Below are 21561 nucleotides of genomic sequence, written 5' to 3'. Positions count from 1 at the left end.
AAAACCAGTAAGATTTTACTTGGGATACCCTTACAAATAATGAATCCATCCTGAAACCACAGCACATAAAATGACTGATACCTGAATTAGAACCCCGATACACTACAAATGAAGGGCAAAATGATCGTTCACAGTCTCCTCTCCAGAGACGATGGGCTTCAACAAAATTCCATACAGTCTGCCTATCGCTGGTGGTGCAGTGGTTAAGCACTCAGCTGCTAACCAAAAGATCAGCAGCAGTTCAAACCCACCAGCTGCTCCACAGGAGAAAGAAGTGGCAGTCTGCTTCCATAAAGATTTACAGCCTTGGAAACGCTGTGGGGCAGTTCTACCCTACCACACAGGGTCACCCTGAATCAGAACTGACTTAACAGTAACGGGTTTGGCCCTCAGCAGTTAAATTCTAAACTGCCTCATTCTCCTTCTATAACCAGCATTAGCCCACAGTTCCTGAATATGCTTTCAGGCTGGTTTGAAAAGTAAAAGTCATGGTATTTCAGTCTATTTAAGAACAAGTAAGTAAATGTATCTATCAAAGAGGCCTCTATTTTTTTTTTTTTTTTTTCCTCTGTTCAAGGTCAAACACCACACCCTAGAGGAAACATGTGCACAAATCAGGGAGTAGCAACTAAACTCCAGGTTCAGGCACCCTCTGTAGGAGGCCACTCCTTGAGACAAGGAGCCCTCCAGTTCATAAATAAGGGGAGAGTTGCCATATCTTACTGCAGATCTAAGAAGCTGACCCAGCCCCCAAGTTTCAAAACTCAAACCTGAATTGAATTCCAAAGGACTGGAGACCCCAACTCCTGAAGAGGAAAAATGGAAGACCAAGAGTTCAAGAAGCCTTCTACCACTATAATCTGAAGATGATCACAGGAGAACTCAGTTGCTTCCTGTCTACGTAACCACTAATCTGATGCCCTTTTCCAGTCTTGGTGCAATTGTAATTTTATGCTGGTTGTTATGTTGGTCAGAATGCTGCATGCAGAGCTAGAAAGCAACTTGAATATCATAATACAACTGATTTATTTTACAAATAAAAAAATTGATGACTTGGTAATTTAAATGACTTGCCCAAATACCTAGGAAGTAGCAAATGAGACTCTTCATTGCTAACACTTCATTCACTGCTTTCTCTACTCGTCTGGGACAGATATTTGCTCATCAACAGATTATTTATTGACTGTTAACCATGTACAAGACACCCCAAGGATTACACAAAGATGAATGCAGTCATCCCCTCAAAGAATCTAAAAACTGCTGGGTTTTAGACAATATTTTCACAGTTTCATTACACAAATCGTTACACAAAGACTTACATGAAATTTTAGAGAAATATCTGAAACTATCTCTCCTTATGGCACCAATTCTTCATTCTAAACTGAATTCTTCCACCTTCCTTATAGCCCATCCACTACAGAAGGAGGGTGTCATGGTGAGAGCATCGATGATGATGACAATGATACTACCAATGACAAGACACTGACCGCATGCCAGTCACACTTGTGGAACTTTTACATATATTAGGTTGTTTAATCCTCTCAACTACCTTAAGAGAGAGAGGCTATTATAATTTCTATTTTACAAAAGGCAGAGAAACAGTAAGTCAATTGCCCAGCTAGTGGGTGGTCAAGTTAGGGTTTATACCCAGGCATGACTTCTCTATCACTATTTCCCAGGCTTCTGGCCCTGAAGTTGGCCCCAGATTAGTTGGACATTCATTATCTGGCTCCTCTGGACTTCGATTTCTTCATCTGTGAAATGACGGGATGAGCTATATCATGTCGACAGCATCTTCCAGTTCTAGCACTCTGTGATTCACTAATTTGAGGTATAAGTAGTCCCCCACTTAATGACAGGGTTCCGTTCCGACGACTCCATCATAAGTCGGTTCTGACATAAGTCAAATGCCTCATTTTTTTTTTTCCATTATTATTGCCATAGCCTGTTACACAGCCGTGTTTTGACAGTAAATCATAACACTGAACAGCTGGAGTGAATATCTGAGAATGATAACATTAGCAAATTATGCACTGCAACACTGTATGCAGTACATATTACTGACGATTGACGTTCTGGTGGTGCAGTGGTTAAGAGCTCGGCTCCTAACCAAAAGGCTGGCTATTCAAATCCACCAGCCACTCCTTAGAAACCTTATGGGGCAGTTCTACTGTGTCCTATCAGGTCGATAAGAGTCAGAATTAACTCAGTGGTAACGGTTTGGTTTTTTTGGTTTATTACTAATGATAAGATGTACAAAAAAAAAAAACTAGACAGTTGTAAGCATGCCTCCTTATAATTCAGATACATTGTATGTTGGAGACCACCTGTATTTAACCAATCTCTTGTGATGCAGAGTAAGGAAAACACTTTGTAGAAGCTCAGGATGGCCTATGACTATGCAGAGGTTTCAGGGGAGTGAGTTGAAGATTTTATATATACGCCCTGAACCTTTACCTAGGTTCCAGGCTCAGAAATATTTAAAACTAATGGCAGAGCCACATAACAGAACAACATACAATCATTAATAATGGCGTTTAAACAAAAAAAGAAGTTTTAAAATTTTTAGTGATGCTTCAGAGGAGCTTGCACTAACACGGGGAAATATCACGTTACAGGTTTAAAAAAAAAAAGCAGGAAGCAGTATGTGAACCACGTTATTCAAAACATGGGGAAAGAAACAGGAACATTCAACAGTGGTTGTATCTGGATAACAGAATTGCGGAGGCTTTTCTTTCTCTTTTTCCTTATTTTTTTTGATGTAAGCTTAAGTTACCAGGATAATTAGAGAGGAGACCTTTCTTCACAAAGAGAGAAAAGGTGCCCAATGTCCTCAGACTAATTCCCTGAGAAGAAAATACTCTCCTGGAAACATCTCAGTAACAGTACGGCGGAAATTCCAGAAATACAGGTTTGAAGAAAATCACCATTATTACCTACTATAGATGGGAAGGGAAACCCTGGTAGTATAGTAGTTAAGAGTCCAGCTGCTAACCAAAAGGTTGGCAGTTTGAATCCACTATGCACTCCTTGGAAACACGATGGGCAGTTCTACACCATGTTCTACACCATCATATAGGGTCGCTGAGTCGAAATCGACTCAACGGCAAGGGGTTTTTTTTTTTAGTACAGATGGGGAAGAAAAGATTCCTCTATTGTTTCAGGTCTAAAATAACTAAGTTTTAGAGGTTGTTACAGGAATGCTGGCAGGAGAGCTTGTTTTGGAGGCCAGGGACAAGCAGCTTTGTAGAGCTCAGCCCGGGAAAAAAGAACAGGTGCAGCAGAGGAAGCAGCAGACTGTGAAAGCCAAACGACGCAGGCCCATCCAGAAATCCCGGCCTGAAGCGGGTTCTCCTCGAATGGCCCTGCTGCGCACCATGGCCAGAAAGCCACGTGGCCAAGGGGACTTCCCATGAGCACAAATGCCCTCCCCTCACTGCAGCACCACAGCAAAGGGAGGACAGGTAGCATATGTCACAGAACCTGCAACTGTTAATACAAATAAAACAGCCACAAGCAAACTGGCCTATGCTTTTATGCAGCCTGGAGGGTAAGCACAATGTGTAGACACATTTTTGTTCAAACATAAACCCACTACACACACACACAAACACACACACACACACACATACACACGGCTCATGTACATATTAACAGATCAATTACTGTGGCTTCGAATGGTTACAATGAAACACGTCACTCTGCAGCATCCTTGAGAACTTTTGTAAACACACACGTATTTTTTCTAATGAGTCCCACTTATACTACAAAAAAACACAGGAAAGAGTACAATTTAAAAATCATGTTCAGGACGCTATTCATTACATATAAACCCTCTGCCTTACCTGAGCAGGCTTCTTTGCTACTTTGTGGCAAGAAGATAAAGGCGTATCTGATATACAAAGAATGGGAAAACTAGAACAGGAAAAGTCAGCCTCTCCTTTGGGAGACTGACAATGTGTGGCATCAACACCGCATCACAACACCACCTCAAACCCTGATTCAGTTGAGGTCTGCAAGGAAGCCTTTATACCCAGCTTACTGACAACTCCGGGCTTGCCTAAAGCACACGCATATCGCCTTGGACTTCTCCAGCACTAACACCACCAAGAACCAACAACACAAAGGTCGTGTGTGTCTTTTAATTTGTTTATTAATTTAAAGAGACATACTTCTATTGACTGCTATCAGAATTCATTTATAAGATTATTTAAAATTTGAAAATAATACAGTGAAACTAAAAAAAAAAAACCTTTTTTTCTTCTGTTTCTAAGTGTGAAGTCGGCACCAATTGACTTTACCTGCAGTAATTAAACACCTCTAACATTTTTTTTTTTTAACATTAGATAAAGAAATTTAACCTACCTCATCAAAGGTGGTGTCCTCTTTCTTCAAAGCTACAAAACAAAAAGGGAAAGGAAAGTTACTACGGAACATCTCAAAGAATCTAAATCCTAGAAAACAAAGCAGTTTGGTTTGCATTTCAGAAAGCAAAATCGTACCCCAACGTGAATAACAACGTTATGATACAAATACGAGAACTGCAAATAAGACAGAGCATTGCACAGCATGCATCTTTGTGAAACACTTTTCATAAATATGTAAATGGGACAATCCTCCCAAGTATGGGGAAAAAGTATGCACATCTTTCTCCTATCTCTTCTTCAGGAGAAAAGTGTTTTAATGAAGTATAACAGAATAACAAAGCAATCTTTTGAAAGAAATTTCCCTTAAACTCCTGGTTTTTGAGCACATATCATCACGGGTATTGTATAAATCTCCCCAACCAATTGTTAGAATGACACCCACTCTACACAGTGCCCTGAACAACTTTTTCATACTGCGCAAAGCTGAAGTACAGCAGTATAAGACCAAGTGTGTAAAAGAAGGATTGTAGAGTAAAGACATTACTTCAAACAATATTCTCAACATGATAAATTTTATAACAGAACATAGTACAAAGAAAACCATGTGGTTGTTATGGAAGTGGTTGTAGTATGCCATTCAGTCAATTACAACTCATAGCAAACCTACAGGACAGAGTAGAACTGCCCCATAGGGTTTCCAAGGAGCAGCTGGTGGATTCAAACTGCTGACCTTTTAGTTAGCAGTTGAGCTCAACCACTACACCACCAGGGCTCCAAGAATATCTCGTAGGAGCCAGCACATACTTTAAATATATTTGAAACATGCGTATCTTGAGAACTAGAATTTTATTGAAGATAAAGAAGCATTTATGTATAGTCTGCAAACATCTAGTTCCTTAAATCCTACAGTTGCTTAAATGGTTCATACTAAGGAGAATGCACAAAGTAGCTAATTTAACTAGAACCACCAGTTGGAGAAATGTTTCAAATTTACAGAATTATATTTTACAGGTATATATTGGACTATACCGGACAGTTCTATTCTGGATGGAAGCTATTACTTTGGAAAGCTATGATCTGACAAAAGTAGTGGAAAGCAAATTATTTTGGCAATTAAGCTCTGAGAGAACTAATGTGCCTAGACTTAAGCTATCACATCAAAGCTGTCATGGATTGAATTATGTCCCCCCCAAATATGTGTCAACTTGCTGATTCCCAGTATTGTGTGGTTGTCCTCCATTTTGTGACCATTATTTTATGCTAAAGAAGATTAGGGCGGTATTGTAACACCCTTACTAAGGTCATATCCCTGATCCAATGCTAAGGGAGTTTCCCTGGAGTGTAACCTGCACCACCTTTTCTCTCTCAAAGAGATAAAAAGCAAAAGGAAGGGAACAGATAGGGGGGACCTCATACCACCAAGAAAGCAGTGCCCGGGAGCAGAGTGAATCCTTTGGGCCCAGGGTTCCTGCGAGGAGAAGCTCCTAGTCTGGGGCAAGATTGCCAAGAAGGACCTTTCTCCAGAGCCAACAGAGAGAGAAAGCCTTCCCTTGGAGCTGATGCCCTGAATTTGGACATCTAGACTATAAGACTGTGAGAAAATAAATTTCTCTTTGTTAAAGCCATCCACTTGTGGTATTTCTGTTACAACAGCACTAGATGAGTAACACAAAAGTTTATAATACATAGTCTAGCAATCTTGAAAAGGTTATTTTCTTTGTTTCATACTGTAAATCTGTCATTTTAAGGGAATCAAGAAGGATATGGTTGTGGTCATGAGTTAAGGGAGGTGAGGGGAAGGCAAGGGAGATAAAATGTTCCCGAAAACTGAATACAGAGTCTTTCCCTTTTGCTTAAGAAACTGATCTATGATAGATTTCTTCACTTCTTTATTAGAAAGCAATTTCTTCTGAACAGAAAATGAAAAGACAGTCCTTTGTCCCCAACTCAAACGGCTTATCTTATACTCAATTACTTGCACATATTTTATTTACATTATTTATAACTTACATTAAATACAAAATAACCCATTTTGATAAAAAAAGACTCTAAGACTTTAGGTGATTTCTCATGGCTACATGTTCACTAGAATTTAAAGTTTCTATTCTAGAAGGCTTCCTTTAAATAGTCAACAATGTTACTAAACTATACTCCACAATCCCTTACCCAAGGCACATCCTTTACTTAACATTTTTAACCAGTAACTCCGTTATAAAATATTAGTGATCTACATAAATATAGACAAGTTACTCCATCTGAAAAACTTTTTTTTAATAAGTAATGATTATCTGATTGATTTCAAATACAAAGTTACACATTAGCAAATTACTGTACAGCCTCTCATAGCTGGTTCATTTAACAAAGATTAATGGAACGCATACTACGTGACTGCCAGGTAAGATGCAAAGCTTGCCATCTGTAGCACAAACTTTTAGATATATTTTCTTTATTCTGGATGTCATAAAAGTTCTAGAAATTTAGTCATGTTTTCTTAAATAAAATATTCCAGCAAGAGTGACAGCTGATACTCCCTCTTAGGGAACTGCAAACATGGAATGAAGGCCCTCAGGTTGATAGATCGTGACAGCAGAAAGCTAGAACGTCTTCAACACTCAGACTGAACTAGTTCCTTCTAGGCCCCTACCTACCAATTGCCATCAAGTCAATTCTAAGTCATGGTGACCCCATTTGTGTCAGAGTAGAACTGTGCTCCATAGGATTTTCAGTGTTTGATTTTTTAAGAAGCAGACTGCCAGGGCTTTCCTCCGAGGTACCTCTGGGTAGGCCCAAACCACCAACCTTTCTGTTAGTGCAAACATGTTAACCATTTGCACTACCCAGCGACTCCTCTAGCCCCCAAATTCTGCCAATTCCTCAAACGTTCTGGATAAAGAGGTGAGTCTGTAGGTGGAAAGAGGAGGAGAAAGAAGAAGAGGAAATCACAGGTGTATTTTGAAAGATGTGAGGATCAGGAAGCCAGATTCAGTCCCCTGCATACTACTCTCAGCCCCAGAATACCATACCAGTGTATGTTTTAAGATCAAGAAGCCCATCTTCACTGAAACTCTCCATTTCCAGGTTGACACCTTACATAGTTTCTTCTAAACACTGAATCCTTGCCTGGAATAGCAGTTAATCGTGACAACAAAGACCAATTAAAGGTGTCTTTGTCAGATACTTATCAGATCATTGATGAATAAATTCTGACCTAAACAAGCACACAACATCTAGTTACTGATTACATCCCCTGTCATTAATCATTCATGTAAATATAAACCCACAGTTGTCTTCAATGATATCATGGAATAACAAACATATTACATTACTCTGTATTAACAAAGGGTAATATATTAAACCATTTATGATAATCATTCCATTCAGTCTTCTGGTGAGAGCGAGCAGTGCCGGCTCTACATTCTCCAACAGCAAACTGCACTAACCTCCATGGTAGAATTTGTAACTCTGTATTGTCATTGCTCATTGTTTTGCCTGTCTTCCTCTAAAGTCCTTGGGGTCAAGGATTAGTTTCACTGGTCATGGTATCTGAGTACCAGCACAGTGTCTGGCACATAGGAAGTACTCAGTAATTATTTGCTGAATTATTGAGTTTTACTTAACTGGTGAAAGAACAGTATCTTATATTTTTGAGACACTAACATTTTGGCATATGAAAACCATAGCCGTTCTGTCTTATGAATGGATCATAGATAAAAATTTCATTTCAAACTAAAATCTTTTGGAAATGCACTGGATAAAGGATATGAAACAATAGTTGAGCTTTGTGCCTAAACCACCTGTAACTCTTTTCTGACAGAACGAATCCATCAGATGACAACTAGAATCTAGAATTACACACTTGCAGCGTAAGAGAACAAATGTAAAAATTCAGTGTAACCACAGCATCTCCCTTTTATTCAGTTCTCTCACAAACTATGTCCTTGAAAGAAATAGTATGCATGGGGTTCACCTCAAGTATCACAGAGTATAAATGCCCTTTCTCTAGAAAATAAATCAAATAAATGTGAAAAAATGCATTCAAATGAATGTGAAGAAATGTCAGTTTGACCTTAATCGTACACAGGATATTACAGAAAGCTTTTCCCCTCCTAACTATCTTTGAAAAATAAAAAGGAAACAAGAAGGGAAAAGAAGAAATGGATGTGAATGTATTTAAATGACTAACAATTAAGTTCCCATTTGCCTGTATATTCAACTAAATTTTAAAAAACGAACATGTGTGAGACAACAATTTAAAAAAAAAAAAAAAAAAACCTGTTGCCATCAAGTCAATTATGACTCAAAGCGACCCTATAGGAGAGAAGAACCGCTCCACAGGGTTTCCAAGGAGCAGCTGGTGGATTCGAACTGCTGGCTTTTTGGTTGGGAGCCGAACTCTTAACCACCAAACTGCCAGTAATTCCTAAATAAGTGACCACACTGATGCTATTTGGCAGAAAGCCATAAATAGTCACTACTGAAATCAATGGGTGACTTTAAAATTCAATTACACCAGTCTTATAAAAGAACCATGGTTGTATTATAGTCATTCCCTGGCAGATGTTGTAAATCAGAATGCTGTGGCTTGAAAGCCAATGTGTTTTATTAGTCCTTTTATAATGTAGTAATCTCAGATGAGCTGTATTTGGGATGGGGATCAACAGGATCTTTCACTTTTGGATAAATTAAACATTAACATGTATACTTTCTTCTATTTAGAATTATTATTAATAAACATTGATTGGATACCACATATTTTTAAACATTGTCCTCATTTTCTGTAGGTGAGTAATTTTTAATGGGTGAACAATGATACTGTACATTTCATCACGAAACAAACTATACTTCTGAAACATATCAAAAAGCAAAATAAAGCAGAATGTTTATTTCAATAAAAAAAAGCCATCTTAAATTGGTTAGAGAAGACAAGTACATTGAGATGTCTGATTATTCAATGGGAATAAAGCATTTCACTTTGATCTCCCCATGAAGTACCAATGAAAAAAGGAAAATATGGGAGAAATGGAGAAATTGGAAGGAATAATAATAGGCTCCAGTACTGATCTTCAACATGTGACAGATACTGGACTAGACAGTTTATGCATTGTATCTGATTCAGTCTTTACAACAACCTTATGAATATTAACAGATGAGGACCCTGGGGCTTAAGGAAATTCTCCAAGTTACCCAAGGCACAGAGCAAGCAAGGAAAACAGGGTTCAAACCCAGACTTGCCTAACTCCAGAACCCATCCTGTTTCCACGCTGGCCATACTCTTGTCTCCAACCTGTAAGATCAGCTACCTCAGTATGATGTAATCCCTAATAATGACAACAATAATATACTGTGAAGGTTTATTGAGTCCTTATTATATCACAAAGAGCATCATATGTATTATTTCCCTAAGTGCAAAAAGACTTAGTTGTACATGAAAAACTGAAGTTCAGAGCAGTTGAGGGACTTGTCCAGGGTCACTCAACTAAGAGTAGCAACACCTAGAATCCCCAGGCCAGACGCACAACGGGCACCCTTAATCCATGCACTATATAATCCCATAAAAAAAATAGTAAAGCCTTAATTCAACAGCCTCCAGTGCCTTAAAAATCCTGAAATAATCAGAATTATTTCACTGCTTTTGATTTTACAAATAAAATATGAAATAGCAATAAAATAAGCAAATAACAGAGATTTATTTTCCTGTAATGAATGTCCTGGAGTTGGTATACAATCATAGTCACTTAGAACTTCTATATCTTCTTTTAGAGTGCTCCACAATGATATCTGCTACTCAGAATCATTACTGAATTCTGCAGTTCATTACTGCAGTTTCCTACTGACCCTCCATCAATAAAGAAATAATCAGTCATGTTCACTGCACTGTACACCGCTTCCTAAAGACAGGAAGGAAAATCTCCTAGGAGGTCTTAGAAGACATTTTAACAAGCATTGGAATCAAAGGGAGTTTCACATCACTAAATCTCAGTAAGCTAGAAAATTCAATTAACCATAATTCTCCATTTGCCAGCCCTGCAGTTAATCCAAATTTTACTGATTGTTGATTAAAACTCTGGAATTATTTAAACATAAGGAATTTTTATATTAATGTCTTTGGTTTCTTACTGAGACTCAATTGCAATGAATTATTTAACACAAAACTGGAGGGGCTCCAACAGAGTCATTAGCATTAGTAAATACACAGTTAATGTCTTTTAGAACAGGAGCCTAATGGACTCCAGGATCTGCATATGTGATGGTTTGGGTTGGTGGCTAAAACATCCTACTTAATAATGTACACCAGCTCAACACCTTGCTCTCTCCCACTTCTTGGCTGCAAACTTCATTTGAATTTAAGAACTCCCCACATGTATTCCTAACTCGGAAGAGTGAAACTACAAATATCCAACACATGCCATAAATAAAACCAGGACTAAGTATTGGGTACACACCATAACTTCACAGTATCTTGGAAAAGATTTGGTTTACCAATACAAAATTTTAAATTAAAAGACAAAGAAAGCTCGCCTAAATTTTGATGCTTTTTCTCACTTGATGAAAGTTTGCATAATTTAAGGTGCACTTATAAAATGATTTTTAAAAGAATGGATGGAAGGATGACTATAATATTCATCTGCACTTTTAACAGCCCAGGGTTTTATTTTGTTTTAAGGTATTAAGCACATTTACACTTAATTTCCATTAACACCTTCATTAACATGGATGGCATGTTAAACAAGTGAAACAAAGGCTAGAAGGCTCTTAGAGTCTCTAAGGGGTTATTTTTCATGCTCCTATGATTTTCTTGCTGAGCACAGTTACCTGTGTAAATAAAAGTTATGACAGTAAAGAAGGCGCTACCTCTTATTGTTAAATGGGGTTTTCTATGGTCAACACTCGAAATCTACAAACCCAGTCCACGTGACACCGTTGTCACCCTGTTATAGCCTGTGACATGGATTTATTCTTAAATGTCCTAAAATTTCTAGGTCGGTTTTTATTGGTTGATTGGTTGGTTTAAAGACAATAGCCCCCGTTGTTGTTAGGTGCAGTCGAGTTGGGTCGACTCATAGCGACCCCATGTACAGCAGAACCAAACAACGCCCGTCCCACAATCGTTGCCATGTTTGAGCCCATTGTTGCAGCCACTGTGTCAATCCACCTTGTTGAGGGGCTTCCTCTTTTTCACTAACCCTCTACTTTACCAAGCACGATGTCCTTCTCCAGGGACCAGTCCTTCCTCATAACATGTCCAAAGTACTTAAGGCAAGTCTCGCCACCCTCGCTTCTAAGGAGCATTCTGGCTCTACGTCTTCCAAGACAGATTTGTTTGTCCCTGAGCTCTCGTAAATAGAAGAAGTTCGGGAGACTTATTTCCAAATGTCCAGACAACTCTACAGCGCGTTCTCCAGAGCAATGGGAAGATTCAAAGACCACAGGACTAACATCCCAATTTCGCTTTCTAGGACCCAGAGTACTGAACAAAAGGTCCCAAGGTATCTATCCCACTTCCCTTTGGGTTGGATGTGCTAGACAATACCAAGGCACAACTCAACGTTTCACCAATTTCCAAAGCTAAATTATTGACACTCTATACCAAACCCTGCGCGTAAAAAATACAAGTGACCCAGGAGGCGGCGCAGCCCCGGGAGCGGTGGGGGCCAGGGCGTCCCTTCGCTGATCCCCCGCGGGCGCGAAAGTCCGAGCGCTAGGGGCTGAAAGGCGGAACCCAAATTGTAGACTAGCAATTGTCCATAAATGAACCCCCAGGTCCTAGGGAAAAAGGTGTCGCTCCTTAACGCGTCGCCGCCCTCCCCCAGGTCCCGGGCACCGTCCCCTCCTACCCCCCTGTGCAGTGCAGCGCAGCGCACCCCACGACAGCTCCGGGTGACCGCTGCATTGCTAGTGCCTGGAGCGCGGCAGGGCTCTGGGCCGAGGGGAGCCGGCGACGGGGGCGTCGAGCGGGGGAGCCTGGGGCAGAGCGCTACTCACCAATGCGGCTGAAACTCTCCGACAAAGTTCTCCGCAACTTCTTCATCTTGCCGATCTTCTCGGCCGGCTGCGGCTCAATAAGGTCGCACATCTGGGCGACGCGGGGCCGGGGCAACTTCCCTAAACTGGTCCAGAGTAGAGCGCAGACAACGGCGAGGGCGCGCGGCACAGGGAAGGCGGCGCCTCCTCCTCCTCCACCTCCTCCTCGGGCCGGGAGGCGACGCGCACGGCTCGGAGACGAACCGCCGGCGGGCAGGCTCCGCTCGGGCCTGGGCCCCGGCAAGGCGGGCGGGCCGGGGCGTTCTACGTGGTGCCGGGGGCGGCTGCGCGCCCCGCCGCCGTGGTGGCCCCGCGCCGCGCCGCCGCCGCCCGGCTCATTTTCCCTCCTTTGTAACTGAGAGAAGCGCGGCTGGCGGCTGGCGACCAGCAGGGGGGGCGGCGCGGCCGGAGGCGAGGGCGGGGGCGAGACGGGGACAAGGTGCGGTAGTAGGGGTCGCCGACCGCGCAGAGCTCGGGCCGAGCGGGGCGGGGAGAAGTTCTCAGCCTCGAGTTGCGGGCGCTTAGGAGAAAGAACCGCAACGCGGAATCGCCACCCCCACCGTCCTCAGCGCCCCTCCCGCCGCCGCCCCGCCTACTCCTTGCCGGAGGCCCGGGGCGCGGGACCCCGGCGAGACCTCGGCTACCCGCGCGGTGCCCGCGTCCTCTGCGGCCCTCCCGGCCAGGCTCGAGCCCAGACGGCGCCCCCTCTCGGCTACCCTCGCTCCTCTCCCGGCCCTGCCTGCCCCGCCCCGCCCGCGCTCTCGGGGGCCCGGGCCGGCGGAGGGAAGAGGCTGGGCCGGGAGCGGGCCGCCTCTCGGGGGCTGGGGGCGGGGGGATCCACTGAAGGGGAAAAAGGGCTGAGTCCACTGCCGTGAACGGGTGCTAAAAGGGCGCCGAGTTGGGTGGAGGGCGGCTGCTACCACTGCCCCCCAGGATGGAGAGGATGGCGGTAAGGTCTCCGGAACGGGCTTGGGTTTGAGAGTGACTTTTTTATTTTTTCCCCAATCTTGCCGAGGAAGCTGTGAAGTGAAACATTCAAAAGGAAAGGTGGGCTCGTTTTTTTGAGGGTCGAGTGCGGAAGTGGAAGCTCCAGCTGTAACCCGCTGGAAGGCAGGACCCCTCATTCCTAGCTCTGGTTCCCTCATTCCTAGCTCTGGCTGTGGGCGACAGAAAGGAAGGTGGATCTAAATGATTTCCGATATGAATACCCAGTTATGCAGTGAAGAGCAAACCGAAATCCTTGATTATTTCTTTCTCATTTTTACAATATATTTCAGAATTGTAAGACTTAGAGGCCAAAAGGAGCCCTGGTGACGCAGTGGTCAAGCGCTTGGCTGCTAACCGAAAAATCAGAGGTTCGAACCCACCAGCCGCTCTGCGAGAGGAAGATAGGGCAGTCTTTGGCAGTCAGCGTCCCTAAAAATTATAGCCTGGGAAACCCTGTGCGGCCGTTCTACTCTCCTATACGGTTGCTTTGTGTCGAAATCTATTCCATGGCAATGGGTATAGAGGCCAAAAAGATTTTGCCTTCCTTTTCCCTCACCTCCAAAAAAAAAAAAACTTTAAAAAGGAGTGAGGGCTTTTTAAATCCCAGGATAAACAGTTCAGGCAGCAAACCCACATAGTCTTCATTCTACTGAAACTTGGTGCAGCAAACGCTCTCTCCAGGGAAGAGAGAAGCAAGATGGGGGAGGGCCAGAATGTGTTGGTTTGGGGCCAGCAAACTCTTATGAATAGAAATGTTAGCAATCTTGAGTCATCTGGCTGCGTAAGTAGTAAGAGCTTGTGAGAGTGACAATACTGTCTGGGTTAAAGGAAGTTTTGGGGAGTTTATGTTTGGTTAAAAGATTTCTATCTTAAAAAAAAAAAAAAAAACTAGCCCCCTAAAAAAAAAAAATTCCTTAAATTGGGAGGTAGGACACTTTTTGTTCTACCCTGCTCTGAGCACATTGTAGAGTCTAAATGAATTGTAGCTGATAGAAGACAGGAAGTTAAGCCAAGAGGGGAACAGAGGAGGGTGGGGAATTCTTCAGCAAAGTGGGCCGGAACTAAAGTACAAGGATGTTTGGTCCCGGTGGCCATATCTGGCTGGATATTACAGACAGCCCCAAGTGTGGTCTCATACAGGAAAGAGTTTGACTTTTACCACTTCCTCAGGTTAGTTAGGGAGAAAGTTATCAGCAGTGGTGAATGAAATCACCAAGCAACCAGTCAAAACACTGATGGGTTCTACAAGTCAACAAAGGCGAAGAAATACTCATTTTAATAAAATTTGACTGTTACATGTATGTGGCGATGCTGTTATTCACTCTGACAATGACTGTTTTAAAGATGCTTTTATTAAATATGGAAATCCTGGTGGTGTGGTGGTTAAGAGCTATGGCTGCTAACCAAAAGGTTGGCAGTTCAGATCCACCGGGCACTCTTTGGAAACTCTATGGGGCAGTTCTCCTCTGTCCTGTAGGGTCACTAATGAATTCGAATCAACTCATCGACAACAGGTTTATTAAATATATCCTTGCTTTACCTCACCAGTATTTCTGACTTTAAAGGAAAAAAAAGGTAACTTCTGTTTAAATAAATTATGGCATATGCACACAAAGGTATAGTATGCAACTATTTTAAAAAATGAGATAAATCTATATGTATTAATATATAAATATATCTAGGATATAGTAAGTGAAGAGACATGGTCAATATTAACCCATTTGTAGAAAAAGATACACATAGGTATGATTCTCTATGTATGGAAAATTTCTGGGGGAAAAAAACTGTTATAAGTGGGTACCCAGAATAGACAGAACGTTTCATTTTATACCTTTAAGTACAGTTTGAATGTTTTACCCAAAGAATATATTACTTTATAATAATAATAACAATATTCAGACATCAAAACACTTGTGTTTCCTTCTTCTCTGACCCCCTCCAAAACTCCAGCTCCTCCACCTCCAAAAAAATCTTCACCTAAATACAACAGCCCCCACGTGTCTGTCTCTTTTTCGTACTGTGGGGGCTTGGGTGTTGCTGTGATGCTGGAAGCTGTGCCACCGCTGTTCAGATACCAGCAGGGTCACCCATGGCAGTGGGTAACATTGTGAAGAATGGGAATTTCAGAACACTTAATTGTGCTCATGAGGAACCTGTACATAGATCCAGAGGCAATTGTTCAGACAGAACAAGGGGATACTGTGTGGTTTAAACTCAGGAAAGGTGTGTGTCAGGGTTGTGTCCTTTCACCATACCTATTCAATCTGTATGCTGAGCAAATAATCCGAGAAGCTGGACTATATGCAGAAGAACGGGGCATCAGGATTGGAGGAAGACTCATTAACTACCTGTGATATGCAGATGACACAAACTTGCTTGCTGAAAGCGAAGAGGACTTGAAGCACTTAACTGAAGAAGATCACAGACCACAGCCTTCAGTGTAGATTACACACTCCACATAAAGAAAACAAAAATCTTCACAACTGGACCAATAAGTAACATCATGATAAACAGAGAAAAGATTGAAGTTGTCAAGGATTTCATTTTACTTGGATCCATAATCAACAGCCATGGAAGCTGCAGTCAAGATATCAAAGACACATTGCACTGGGCAAATCTGCTCCAAAGGGACCTCTTTAAAGTGTTGAAAAGCAAAGATATCACCTTGAAGACTAACGTGTGCCTGACCCAAGCCATGGTGTTTTCAATCGCATCGCATGCATGAGAAAGGTGGACAATGAAGAAGGAAGACCAACCGAAGAAGAATTGACGTCTTTGGTTGTGGTGCTGGTGAAGAATATTGAATATACCATGGACTGCCAGAAGAAGAAACACATTTGTCTTGGGAGAAGTACAACCAGAATGCGCCTTAGAAGCAAGGGTAGCGAAACTGCGTCTTTCATACTTTGGACATGTTGTAAGGAGGATTCAGTCCTTGAAGAAGGACATCATGCTTGGTAAAGTACAGGGTCAGCAGAAAAGAGGAAGACCCTCAATGAAATGGATTAACATAATGCCTGCAACAAAGGGCTCAAGCATAACAACGATTGTGAGCATGGCACAGGACTGGACAGTGTTTCGTTCTGTGGTACATAGGCTCACTGTGAGTTGGAACTGACTTGAGGGCACCTACCAACAACAACAACAATTACAACAGTGTACTTGGCAGAAGAAACAGTTGTTAGCCATGGACCAAATAAATATCAGTAATTAAGAATAATCAACTTAGCATTATATATGCTTTTTCTTGTGTACATATCAAGATAGCTAATTTTGCAAGCAACTGAGATACAAAGAAAAAAAAAATCCCAACTGGATGCTTATATTTACACACTTTTCAGAATTCAACTCTTTGTGTAGTTATTTGTTTCACATTTGCCTACATCTTAGATTGTAAGTTCCCTGAGAGCAGGATCCCTGAGATAGAAAAGGCACAGTACCTATTTAAATGCTTGTCAAATGAATATAAAATGGATTGCTGCCACTGATAATTGATGTATCGTCCCTTCAAACAAAGATGATTCTCCAGCATCTATGTGCCATGTGTATTTTCAGTGGGGGGATGGATCTATGCCAGTTCTCCATCTGAACTTCTGGTTCACAAGGTTATAGTTTTGGCTGCCCTGACTTAAAGGTGCAGCATCTGAATACAAACAGATAAGCTTACCTGGGGACTGAACCCAGAATAGTTGACTTTAACCAAGTTCATCAGTTAAAGCATGTACATGCATTAGGCCTAGAGTATTAGTAACAGTGGCTGGGAACCCAGGACCCATGGGTTCTAGTCCCTGCTCTATCACTAACTGTTGTGTGGCCTTGAACAAGTAAGTCATTTACCCACTTATCTATAAAATGAGGAGCTTGAACTAGATAACCTCTAAGATCATCTATAGCTGCAAGTTGAACAGTGAAATTGCCCCTTTTGCAGCTTATACACTGAAAGGCATATATGTCAATGAAGAATAATTCATAGACACATAAAATAGACAAAGATCCCTTGACAAAAAGTATATAAAATTTATTTTACGTTATTTCCAGTCATATTATACATAAATTATGCTTTTTTTTATCCATATAAGAGTACCAGGCTAATATGCTGGTAGTAGTTTTTAAGGGAGAGAATCCTATTAATCCAAATAAGGTGAAATGTAGGAGATTTAATTAGAATCCAAAGTGCCATCAAAAGCAGATGCAGATTTGCTGACCTGAAACAGTATGAAAAGATGCTATCGGAGAACAAAATCCACAAAACATGAATGTCAGGGACGTGGAAAATAGGGTTGGAAGTGAAGTTAAAAAGAGGAAAGACATATTTATTAGTGTAAAATTTTAGAATTTAGCCAAAACATAGATAGTTAAACATTAAGACACACAGCCCGATGTAATTATTGAAGTGGTGGAAATTTACATAATGAAATATCCTCTTAGAACTCTAAACATTCACCATAGTTAATTATTTTTGAGATCAAATATTATTCTCCTTTGGTGATCACATCCAGGAACTGAAGTAACATGAGGTTAAGTGACATACCAAGTTCCCAGTGAGTCATCAGTGAATTTGGTACATGGAATACAAAACTCTTGTCACTGACTTTTACGTTCCAACTGTTGGACAGTGTCCAGTCTTAAAGGTTCCTTTTTTTTTTTTTTTGGCACAGAGCAAATTGAAATGAGAAAGGGGAGGAAAATGAATGGTTGAGGAAACTAGTTTCATGAATGGAGGCTTCCCCATCTCTCATCCTCTCCCCATCAGCCCTGTCCACTGCCACCTCCCCCCTCCCCCCCCCAAAAAAACCTGTTGCTGGGGAGTAGATTCTGACTCACAGCGAGCCTATAGCACAAAGTAGAACTGCCCCATAAAGTTTCCAAGGAGCAGTTGGTGGATTTGAACTGCCGACCTTTTGGTCAGCGGCTGAGCTCTTAACCACTGCCCCACCAGGGCTCCATCCACTGCCCAGTCACCCCTTATTTGGATCCTTTTCACACTTACAGAAATAGCCCCCTGCTGACACAAACTTCCAGGTGCCCTCAGTAATGACGCCTACATTTGTGTGACAATTTTCGACATTTTTTCCATCATATATTTCAAAAAACCTAGAGACCTGAGTAAATTGATCTACTTGCAGATGACCGTAGGAAAAGTAAAGAAGTTGCGAAAACATCCAAATGATGTCAAGCATAAATTAGCTCAGAATAGTTTTGAAGAAAATAAACTAGTAGGTCAAAGCATGCCCTAAAATTCTGGTAAATTCCCTGGTCCAATGAGACCACACTTAAATATTATATTGGCATATCATTCATGTTATTCACCAAGCTATATAATTTGTACTGTAGGAGTTTTTATGAAAAAATATCCACCACAATATCTAAGATGAAACTCCCTTAGTTATAATCTGTTAGTGTTACTTATATATATGGTATAGATGTGCCATTAACAAAGGATCCTCGTTTACGATTGTCGTGAAATTCAACGTATTATGCTGCATTCATCAGAATTAAGCTTCAGGAGCCACATCTGTAATTGAATTCAAGACACGGATGTGAAGTTGGTCAGAAGCTAATCCTTTAGTGAACTAAAACCTTATTTATGCCTTTTGGTCAGCCTAGACAAGTCCTGTTAGGAGCAATTAAGTGCAGAAATGCAGTGCTTCTATCAAAAACATTCCACTCATTCCTCCCAAGGCCCTTGACAGTTCATCTGCATTCATATGTCTGTTCTTATCAGGTAGTTCCAAGCCAGAAAAAGTATCCAGAGGATAATTATACTGATGCTGTCATCTCACATATCACATTCCCTAGCTAAAATGATTTACTATTTGTAATTTAAAAATGTAACTACAGTGTTTTATGGTTTTATAACAGGCTGTAAATTGATGATCTCATTTTATTTTTAAACCATACTACTCCAAGAGACATTATCATCATCACTATGTTATGCAGGGAATAGTTCTAGAGATGCCAAGAGACCATCTCCAAGATCACCACACAGGTCCCAGTTTTAGATTAAAACATACTTTTGGCTACCTAAAAGTTTTCTTTTATAAAGTATTTCTGTAGCATGATATATGTCATTTTCTTTTTCCTTTGATATACTTTAGGTAAGGAGCCCCAATGGCACGATAGTTAAGTGCTCAGCTGCTAACCAAAAGGTCCGTAATTTGAACCCACCAGTAGCTCCGCAGGAAAAAAGACCTGGCGATCTGTTCCCATTAAGATTACAGCCTAGGAAACCCTCTGGGGCAGTTCTACTCTGTCATCTGTGGTCACTATGAGTCGGAATTGACTCTATGGCACCCAACAACACAACAACATAACTTAGGTATAATTGTTGTTGTCATTATTATATAGAAAGAACCTATTCTGAGGCTGAGAGTTCAAGGAACTGGCCAAATTCAAACAGGTTAACAGATGGATCAGAACTAAATCCCAGCCCTGTATTTCTGCCTTTTTCCTATCTCACAGAGAACAAGTTAAAAGTGGGGTATCAAAAAATGTACAATTGACTTTGAAAAAGAGGATCCTTTCTCCTCTGATTGGTGGTTGTAAATGAACTAAACATTTTAAAACCATCATGTGTTGAACCACTACTACATGATAGGCACTCAGAAACGTCACCTCTAATCTCACCGTCATGCTATGAGGTGTATTATCCTATTTTACTGATGAGAAAACTAAGGCTTAAAACCACTTTCCTGATTAACAAGTGTAGAAGTTACAGCAGAAGTACAAAATCACAATTTTGCAAACCTCAATGTACTAATTGATTGAGGCAAATAAATCACTGGATGTAAAGTTGTTAGATAACGTGTATTCATATAGTAATAATCCTCCAAGGATTATATTTTACAGTGGAGAGATTGGCTATTCGGCCCTTACCCAAGTGACCAAATATAGCTTCACCAAGAGGAGACAACCTGAAATCATGTACTCCCTTCTGTAAAACAATAACAGATACCCATAAAAAAAAAAAAAAAACCACCTGTTATATTCTTGCCAAAAAAAAAAAATGTTTATCAGACAAACTCAAAATGTGAGACCTTCTAAAGACTACTGACCCAGGCTTTTCAAAATACTTCCTGTTATGAAAAACAAAACAAAAAAGCAGGGGATTGTTCTAGATTAAAACAGATTGATGAGACATAGCAACCAGAATTTAAGCATGAACATCAACTGAATCCTGTTTTCAAAAATAAAATAAAGTCACACAGTAATAAAATGTATTTTGGAGAATGTGAAATTTAAATATCAACCACATATTAGAGATATTATTAAAGTTTATTTTCTTATGTGTGACAATAGTATTTATGGATAAAATGTCATGATTTAAATTCCATTCAAATAGTTCATCTATACATATATATCGAGTATATCTAATAGTTCAACTACACACATCTGTTCTATATATAGATATATATACACATATATATGATTTTAGTACTTACATATGTATACATATATATTTATAGAGAGAGGGAGAGAGAGAGAGGTATAGATATGTATATGTAGAGAAAGAGAATAGCAATTGTTAAAAATTGGTGGATCCAGGGGAAGATTATATGAGTGTCCATAGTAGTATTCTTTGAATTTTCTGTAGTTCTTTAAATTTTTAAAATAAAAAAGGCAAAATGAAATAAAACAACTTGGTCAATTAGGTTCTAAAGCTGGTATTAGGTGCATATTTTCGATCCACGTTAACTCACCACCTCCACATATGAGAGAAATAATATGAAGTCCTAGGAAAATGTAAAAAGTACTAAAGTCATGAATGGATTAATAAAAGGCACCTTGGTCATAATTACTCTTTAGTCCAGTATTCCTCACCTATGGAAATACATCATATCAGAATTACTTATGCAACATTTTCAAAGGTCACTCTGGAACATGCTAGGCAGAGTCTGAAGGGACAGGAGGAGGAAGAGGCAGGTGTAAATTGAAAAGACTTCTGAGGTGAGAGTTACCTCCACCAGTGAGAATTGCTAATTTTATTCCTTAAATTACAACATGGGGGTAGTTACTGAAGAAATCAGATACAGAGGACAACACAGAGGTAAACATGGAGTGCGAAGGACCACGGGGTTGGAGAGGTAACATCCTAGGTGTGTTTCATGAAACCCAAGAAAACAGGGTTAGAAGTCAAAATCTATTAGTTCTTAGTTCTAGAACCTTCTCTTAAGACCTGTGTATT

At 40.7% G+C, this 21561-nt stretch overlaps 1 protein-coding gene across 1 annotated transcript in view; it reads right to left on the bottom strand.

Annotated features, from left to right (window-relative positions):
• Positions 1–12580, bottom strand: part of CDK14 (cyclin dependent kinase 14) — a 687166-nt gene extending 674586 nt beyond the window's left edge. The window contains exons 1-2 of the mRNA XM_010587282.3: positions 12351–12580; positions 4366–4397 (exon numbers count right to left, since the gene is read on the bottom strand). Of these exons, the coding sequence (XP_010585584.1) occupies positions 4366–4397; positions 12351–12441 (123 nt within the window). The 5' untranslated portion in view covers positions 12442–12580. The remainder of the gene's footprint in view (positions 1–4365; positions 4398–12350) is intronic.
• Positions 12581–21561: the final 8981 nt, after the last annotated feature.

The sequence above is a fragment of the Loxodonta africana genome, chromosome 8 (genome assembly GCF_030014295.1).
Source record: "Loxodonta africana isolate mLoxAfr1 chromosome 8, mLoxAfr1.hap2, whole genome shotgun sequence".
In the NCBI taxonomy this organism is placed as follows: domain Eukaryota; kingdom Metazoa; phylum Chordata; class Mammalia; order Proboscidea; family Elephantidae; genus Loxodonta; species Loxodonta africana.
This window is presented reverse-complemented; position numbering and strand designations above follow the sequence as displayed.